The sequence below is a fragment of the Chaetodon trifascialis genome, chromosome 5, assembly GCF_039877785.1.
Source record: "Chaetodon trifascialis isolate fChaTrf1 chromosome 5, fChaTrf1.hap1, whole genome shotgun sequence".
Lineage (NCBI taxonomy): Eukaryota > Metazoa > Chordata > Actinopteri > Chaetodontiformes > Chaetodontidae > Chaetodon > Chaetodon trifascialis.
Window position 1 is genome coordinate 20,788,820 of NC_092060.1, and position 8,681 is coordinate 20,797,500.

An 8,681-nucleotide genomic window follows, 5' to 3' on the forward strand; every position below is an offset into this window, starting at 1 on the left:
CTAAAAATGGATCGACGCAGCTCCAACAAATATGAGAACCATACACAGGAGGGGCAACTGTTAACAAAACACAAGCTGTGTCTGAAATCCAAACTACATGATAATTCTTTACAGTGCGTGCTACACACTAATCATCATGTTATAGTGTTTAGCAGTTAGTGTCAAAATACCATTTTATGCTAAGTGGAAATAATACAATGAGTGTCACGTCCAAAGATTTGATTCTTATTGTTTTCAAAGACTTTTTGGGACCACCACCCACAATATATTTACATTCTGTTCAACTCCTCCGTTTCCCTTGTGCATTGCATTGTGGGAGTATAGTGCACATCAACAACACACTAAAACAATCGACAGTATTTAGCATGCATACGTGTTTGTCTTGAGTGTGCTTGTATGTGCGCATCTGATCTGAAGAGGCTGTGCTTCGACACAGCAGCGCTTTGAGCTAAACGCTAACGTCAGCATGCTTCAGCATGATGCTCACAGTGACAATGCAAACATGCTGATGTTTAGCGGGCATGATGTTTCCCGCGTTCGCCATCTCAGCTTAGCACGTTAGCATGTCAGCATTTGTTAATCAGCATTTAAGACAAAGTACAGCTGAGGCTGATGGGAATATGATTAGTGTGGCAGTAATAAACCGATTCGTCCTGACAGGAACATGAAGGTCTGTACCAATAGTGGTTGAGACATTTCACTTAAAACCGATGATTTCAACCTTCTGGTGGTGCTAGACGAACACACATTGTTTGTGGGCTGTGAATTTCATGCCAATCCATCAAATAGTTGTTGAGATATTTGAGTCCAGACCAAAGTGCTGGATCAACCATCTGAATGAGAAACATTGCTGTTCCTCGACTCGTGCTGCTAACTCGCTAAATCACTCCTGCTAAACACAATAGTTCAACCTGAACCAAGAGGTGTGAAAACATGTGACTGTGTCTAGCTGTGATTAATTGCTGCAAACAATCCAATCAGGTTTCACTGGGATGACAAAGGCTTAACTTAAAGCCATCGACTTTATTTGCCTCACTCAGAGCAGAGAACACACACACAAAAAAAACACTGGCTTACAAGTCAAACCCAGAGCTCATTTACACAGCTCTGCTTTGTGTTTCGCTCTGCTCTTCCCACGAATTGCTTCATGGTGGACAATATCAAGGCCACAGAGGCGACATGAAAGCTGTCACAGAGACAGCAAGTGTGCAAAGTGGAAAGTGGAAATTAATTTCTCAGATATGTTGAAGGGATGTTGAAATAATCACACGAGAGACAAAGAGGACGAGAGGCTGGAGCGGCAATTACAGCATCCTGACGATGCAACGACCGACAGGCTGTGGAGAGGGTGAGGCGAAGGTTATCTAATGGGAACAGGGTGTTCTCACATGAGGTGTAGGGAAGGCTGAGTGGGGTTTTGCGGTGCCTGTAGGAGCACTGCAGAGGATGCTGATGGAGCAGCCAGCCTGGGCTTGAAAGTTGAACACTGACTAGAGTTACAGTAATGCTCACTGGATAATGCATCCATACATTCGGCTAAGCACCAAGGGGAGGGCAAGTCCAGTTCAATCAATCCAAAGCACTTTATTCTTGAAAATTTTAATAGACTTTTAGAGTAAGTGCCGTGGATTCACTGAAGAATGGCCCTCTTCATGTAAGCGTGTAGCCTCAAATCTTTCTTTTCATCATTCGTCTTTTCGTTGCGGTTTTCTCCAGTTCATGATGCATAAAAATACTCGATGTGGACAGCGACTCCACATTTTAACTGTTAAACATTCTCACAGAGAGCTCTACTTATCGCAGCGATGGAGTGCTGCAGAAAAACGACAGCTGTTAGAGCAGGTACACACTGAGAGTCGTGTCTTAAAGCTGTAAGTTAAACTTCCTGCAGCTGCTTTAGAGTAACCAGCTTCCAATCACGTACCGTAGAACTGGGGATGTCTATTACTTTGACGCAGCTGCTGGACGCGTTGGCCAGATGTTGCAAGTTTTAACCATCGATTGAGGTTGATGTAAATGTATATACCACAGCTCAAAGGTTTGAAATCACTTGTTATACTGATTGTTTTTCACCTTTGCTTCAACAGTATCGTTCAGACACCAAAGGTATATTCATATTTGGAATAGTTTTGGGCCCCAAAAGAAAAATTAAATGACATTAAATCGAATTCAATTCTGTTTAGTCAGTGTCTCAACAGTGCTGCACGACAGATTCGACTGCTCTTGCTACCATTTTCTCCCACAGATACCCGTTGATTTTGATTTGTTACAGCCCAGAAAGCGTCACTGATGCTGGACCCTGCTTGAATCACTGGGCTCTAAATATTTTGGGAAGTCTTCTTTCCTCTGCAGTCTGCTCAGTGGTTGGATTGAATAGGTTTAAGCCGTGATGTATTAGTCCACAGTATGTTTATCAGATTGTCTGTGATCCAGCTCCAATAGTGCTAACCTCAGACTAACCCTCTACTTCTATTCTGAAGTTTAAAGAACTACTTTTCTGAAGAAACACGGCCATTAATTCCAGCTTGTTAGAGTCATTATTGTGCACTTGACTCTGAAACCGGAACCCTTCCCCATTTCCCATTTTCAGCACAGATCTTCATGCTAAGCGTCCAGTTTCTTTCACCAATGACTGCTGATCTCTCTTATATTCTTATCTAACAGTGGCTCAGAGGTGTCTCTTTCTGCCCTTTCAGTTATCAGTCTGGTTGAACCGTTGTGCAGTGTTGTATTCTATGTGTACAAAGCGGGACTATTTCTGCAAACCCTTCACACAATTAACATCTATTTGTAACGAGGACTGTCCACAAGTTAAAGCAGGAAAGACCATTTAGAAATATAGAGTAGTTCTCTCAGCCATCTCTCCAAATCCAGCTTTTGTGGCAGCTGATTCCAAACCTTTGCATGGTGCTGTATGTTCGGACATCTGCACCACAGATGAAACCCCCTCATATCCACCTTTACTGGCCTCGCCTTATGCTGACAGACCGTACTGTTAAACAGGTTTCAGCCCTTTTATTATAAATCCTTTTTACTTTACATACTGACCATTTTGCAAACAATGCTTGTCATAGAAAATTTGTTGAATTTCATCTTTCATTTCCTTTCACTGTGACTGGTTACACAAGATAAGCAAGAGTCTGTTCATTGACCTGAAATGAACTGAGAGGAATGGAAATCAATGGCTGCCCTTGTGGAAAAAACTAAAACCAAAATGGGGCATCGTAGTGGCGTAAGGCTTAAGATACTGCTGTAATTGCAACCTCTCTGGTTTGAGTTCAGCTAGGGATCTTTGTTTAATGTAATCCTCTACTGTCTTTTATCTAATAAGGGTGAAAATGGCCAAACATATCCCTAAAACTGTGCAGCTTACATTCAGAAGGTGAGCAAAAGAGTAAATATAAAATATTTGTTGTCAGGGAGTTACAGCTGAAGCTTGCTCACTGGTGTGTTTTGTTTTTGTTTTGTTTTTTTCAATTATTTTTCTGCCATTTTCAGCCTTTATTCAATAGCCAAGAGTAAAGGGATGCCAGAAAATGAGGACACAGAGAGATGCAACAAAGGTTCCCGTACAGAACAGAACCTGAGGACGGATCAGGCTTGTGGTCGGCACCTCGGGCCCAGGGCACCCCGCCCCCACCCCAGTAAGGTCTTTAAAATATCAGGGGAAGCAGTTCAGAGTTCAGTGGTTTTAATGATCCCTGTGATTAACTGGCATTCATCTGATCTCCCCTTCTTATGTTATCAGAATTTGTTATCACACACGCTTTTATCCATCCCCTCAAACACCACAATGACTTTGAAGCTCAAAACATGAACAGACATAAAGCAGTTGGAGGCCTGGGGTGCAGGCATCATTGGAGCCTCATATAAGCCCTTAATATCCATTATGACAAACATTACGCATGGAGTCAGTCTCTAATGTCTCCCTTGAATTTGACTGTTGGATTAAGCTTCTGCTGACAATGTCAAACAGACAGCACAGACCCAGCAGTGAACCCTACCTGAAGCACTTTCCATCTGCTGTTGAGATGCTCCAGGGCGCGCGCGTTCTCCATCGACAAATGGACATCGGAGATCGCCAGCTGGTGGGCCAGATCATTGATGTGCTTCATGCCCTCCTTCACCTGGGTCAGCTCCTCCTTAAATAACTGCAGGGGGGACGAGAAAGAGAGCGAGCGAGACGAGCAAAGGGGTAGAGAGAGGCGGAGAGAAAGAGAAAATAGCTTGAATACAAATCATTTTAAACATAGAAATATCACACAGAGACAAACATCCAGTCTGGCCAAACCCCAGTCAAATTAAATAAAAATTTGAACTGTGATCCTGTATCGCTGTCAGCTCTGTTTTAGAAATGAATTGGCAGCAATCGTATAAATAAAAGAGAAAAGACTGTTTATGATACTGGAATAGCACCAGCATCTGTTCATTGTAGATTTTTATATGTGAACAATCAGGAAAAACACAGACTCTAAACAGTAAACAGGGTGTAACTCAGGGCCATGAGACTGAAGAGCGAGTGCGTGGGCAGCTCATGTGCTCATATGATTATTTCCTAATTATTTTTGCACTGCAGTGTTTGTGTAAGCAGTTTGTTTATTATTCGTTTTCAGTTTGTGAAAAGTTTCGCTGTAGATTTTTAAGACTTTTACAAACTTCACAAGACGCCCAATAAATAAATAAGTGAATAAGACAAAACTTTGTTTTTTGAGCATTGATGTCTTTATTTGACAGACGCAGGGAGACATGAATCAAAGACTGGAAGTGAAAGATACCATGCACCTTTCAAAACCAGTAAACTACGACTGCATGGCACGAACATCACCAAACTCAGCCTTAGGACAGCCTGAAGTCACATGTTTTTGATTTTTTTTTTTTTTTTAATATTTCCCTGCATTTCTTCCCATGAGCTTCATTCATGTGAATGACAGGATATGAATTAATGAATGAATTCATATTAAAAAAAACAACTCCAGCACATTCAAATAATGCTCACAAAACACAAAAAATGCTGAAACCAAATTAAGATTTTGTCTTTAACATGATGGATGATCGACTGAAGCAAATGGCTTCTTTTAGTGGCAAGAAATTAATCTCTGATATCTGCAAATGTGCTGACTGTGTTCAGACACCAGCAGGAACGCTGTAAAGAAGAAAGGCTACAACATAATAAACAGAAATGTAAAAAAGCTTTTACTAATGAGTATTGAAAATACGCCTGAGCTGCAGCTCCATACTGTTTGTACATGTGTATACAAGTGTGCATAATGCAGATTTACTGTATGATCATGTCCTGTTTCCACGCATCCATTTGTCTGCTCTTGTGTGTCTGTGTGTGAATGTAAATGAGTGAGAGAGTGCAGATGAGGCCAACTGACAAGCCTGCCCTCAAGAGCGAGCTGAACATGTGCTGGCTGTGACAGGAGTCCAAACAGTGACATGATTATTGTGAAGTGCCCTCACTTCTAATGAATAGCGCCACACAATTACAGGCGGCAGCGGCACTCGGCACTCCATAATGACTAAACCAATGACCTGTCATTTGTTTAACAACATCTATTCAACTGAGGATTGTAACCCCCTCTCTGCCGCCTCAGTTTGAAGTGCCACGTCCTTGTCATCATCTGTCACATCACAGCTACTCCAACTGGGATGCGCACTGTTTGCAGGCAACCAGAACAAACATTTTAAAGCAACACCGCCTGGTACACTTATCTCACTTATTCACGGGTATCATATCAATGCTGCATTCTCGTGATAAAAAAAAAAAAAAAAAAGCTGCACGTCACTGTTTTAATGTTTGTTTACGGAGTGTCACTATGCGTGCTTTTTCAGGGCTGGCTGGAGGCGATTATCTCAAAGGAGACAATTAAGTTACTCAACAGGTAAAAGCAATTTATATCTGAGATTCCTGATAATGTGTGTGCATGCACAAGCGTGTGTGCGTGAGAGAGATAAAGAGAAAGAAGACAGTGTGCTTGTGATGCAGTGTGGATTTCTGGATGCATCTACCTTGGTGGCGTCTATGTGGTCCTGCAGAGAGTCGATGAAGAGATCTCCGACAGGCTCCCAGGCGTCTCTCACCCCCTCTGCCTGCTCCAGGGCCACGGCTAGCTCCTCCATCGCTGCCTGGATCTGGAGTAAACGCTCTAAAGTCCTCTCCATGTGTCTGGGGGTAATATAATCCATTACAGTTAACCACCTGGACCATTGTAATTGGAGCTAACGCGAGCAATAGCCAAAAATCCTATCAAAATCACAGAGCATGCAGTCAAACGCATCATTTATTCAAATGTTCAGGCTGTCACTTCAGAAGGGCTGTGCAAATTATTTTCCACCATCATTTCACAGCCTTTTCTTTGAAGGCACGTTTTAATATTCTAAAAAGTATGGTCTGAATTTGCAACGATCTGAAAGCTGATAAATGTGCTTTCCTAATTGTTTATGTAATGGATTATATCTACCGCATTTTGTAATCAGGTTATGGTAATGTGGTTATGTGTAATGCATTGCTGCATGACCCTGCTACGGATCAACACACACAGTCAAGGGGAGAAGCAACACTCTCAACTTTATGGCTCTAAGGGCATAAGCATATTGCTGCCTTTCTCTCCGGTTACATATAGACAAATTGTTTAAAAAAAGGACGGAAGGAGAAAAAGAGAAAACAAAAGGAAGAAACAAATACGCTCCAAACAATGAATACATAAAGGAGCAAATCTTCCACTGCTTGCCAGGCATAATATTTATATTCAAGAATGATACAGTTCTTCACTCAGGAGGAACAAAAAATGATTAACTCTAAAACCTTCGCTTCTAGGTAGCAAAGAGAAGCCATCTTGCTTTGCTTCTGCCAGAGGCAGAAGAAGTAACGAGATCCTTTACTTCAATGCAACTGCTTCAAAATGCTCCATAACAAGTACAAATCCTGCAGTCAACACTGAAAGTACCAAAAATGTTACCAGCAAAATGTACTTTCAGTATCAAAATCAAAAGTATGGAGACAAATGGTCCCTGTGCTGATATCATTGCACCTCACATTATTAGATTATTGTTAATACGGCATGAGCAGCATTTTATACTGCTGTAGCTGGAGACAAGAAAAAAGAAACAGAAAACAAAAAGTTCTGCGACAAAAAATCATCATTTCTCTTTTCTCTAATCTTTGCTTTTTTGTGAACCTTGGAGACTTTACCTGTCTGTGGGCTTTGATCAATTATTCAAATCACTTCAAGTTTAGTTTTAGTGAAATGTCTCTTTGATGGAACTGATAAAAACTCGTCTGTAATGTGACAAGAGGCCCCAGCTTGACGCTGCTTTGGGAAGGTAAGGTTGGGAAGCACCGGTTTAATCTTGATCAATGCATTGTATATAAACACTTAGAAACTGTAGTTGACAGATAAATGTAGTGGAGTGAACAGCATCATGCTTTTCTTTGACATGTGGTGGACTAAACGTGTAAAGTAGCATCCAATAATTTAGAGGTACATGAGAATTGCACTTGAATAACATACCTGAGTAAGTTAACTTCCCACTACTGCAGAAACTACAGTTAACCCGTACAAGGTATACTTAATGTAAAAAATGAAAAAAACAGTGTCTGACCTATGGCGGTCCACACAGCGTGCTGTCAGCTTCTCCCACAGGTCACTGGCCACGTTCGCCTGCTTCCACACTGAGCGGCTCACATTTAAGATCCGGCGACGTGGAGACACCTCTGCAGAGGGTGGAAGAGGTCAGAAGGGGCCACGCAGGGATAAAAAGATAAAGGTGCGAAGGTTGACATAAAGAAGAAGTAACAGGGTGGAGAGGAGGGCAGGGGTTATAAGTCAGACAAAGAGAAGAGCAATGATTGGAGGTGGGGGGTACACCAAATCCATGGAAGGGAAGAAAGTTGGAGACATAAGGAGAACACAGTAAAGTAGATTTCTACAGTACTCCCCAGGAGAGCATCCCGTGTTCAGAGCCAAACATTACGAGGAGGACGTGCTGGTGGAGAAAAAGCCAAGCTTGCTGTATTATTGATCCGAGCAGACATGACTGGAGAGCTGGTGAGAAACAGCTAATTGGTTCTGACCTGGATACTTTCCCTAAAGTCAGTGTGACATCAGAGGACGGATCACTGCTAATAACTACTAATGGAAGATTTCACCTGCATGGGTCCAACCAAATGAACTCTGGGGTTTAAACCATGGAGGTTGTGAGTATGATATTTTGGCTGGCGCAGCAGTTGGCACAGAATTTGAAGGGAGCAGACCTTTTCCATCGGTCAGGGTCTCCTCTGGCTCCTGGAAGGGGTGCTGAGCCAGAAAGGCCTGGGCAGACTCCAAGACTGAGTAGATGAACGGCCCGCGAGACTTGACATCCTCCATGAATGCCTGCCGGGAGACAAGCAGAGAGGAGAGAGTGTTACTAAGTGGAAGAGAATGAAAGACATAAGCTGTTTTCAAACTCAGGTGCTGCTTCAATCAACAATGTAGCCGCGGAAGAAAGTCCTGCAGGCTAAGGTGAACATGTGTCTACGCCTCAAACAAGATGCTGTTGCCAAACACAGACCAGGAATAATGGTGCCTTCTAGTGCTGAAACTATTCAAACAAACTCAACTGACAACTTTGATTATCGAATAAAGCATCACTAATTTATTTGTCACTGCCTGGTTCCACCTTCTTAACTGTGAGGA

The 8,681-nt window shown here is 42.3% G+C and overlaps 1 protein-coding gene across 3 annotated transcripts in view; it reads right to left on the minus strand.

Annotated features, from left to right (window-relative positions):
* The window catches only part of drp2 (dystrophin related protein 2), a 156,951-nt gene that overhangs the window by 38,408 nt on the left and 109,862 nt on the right, over window positions 1-8,681 (minus strand). For all 3 annotated transcript variants that reach the window (XM_070961965.1, XM_070961966.1, XM_070961967.1), the window contains 4 exons: window positions 8,258-8,378; window positions 7,606-7,717; window positions 6,013-6,169; window positions 4,005-4,151 (listed from right to left, as the gene is read on the minus strand). In XM_070961965.1, coding sequence (XP_070818066.1) covers window positions 4,005-4,151; window positions 6,013-6,169; window positions 7,606-7,717; window positions 8,258-8,378 — 537 coding nt within the window. The remainder of the gene's footprint in view (window positions 1-4,004; window positions 4,152-6,012; window positions 6,170-7,605; window positions 7,718-8,257; window positions 8,379-8,681) is intronic.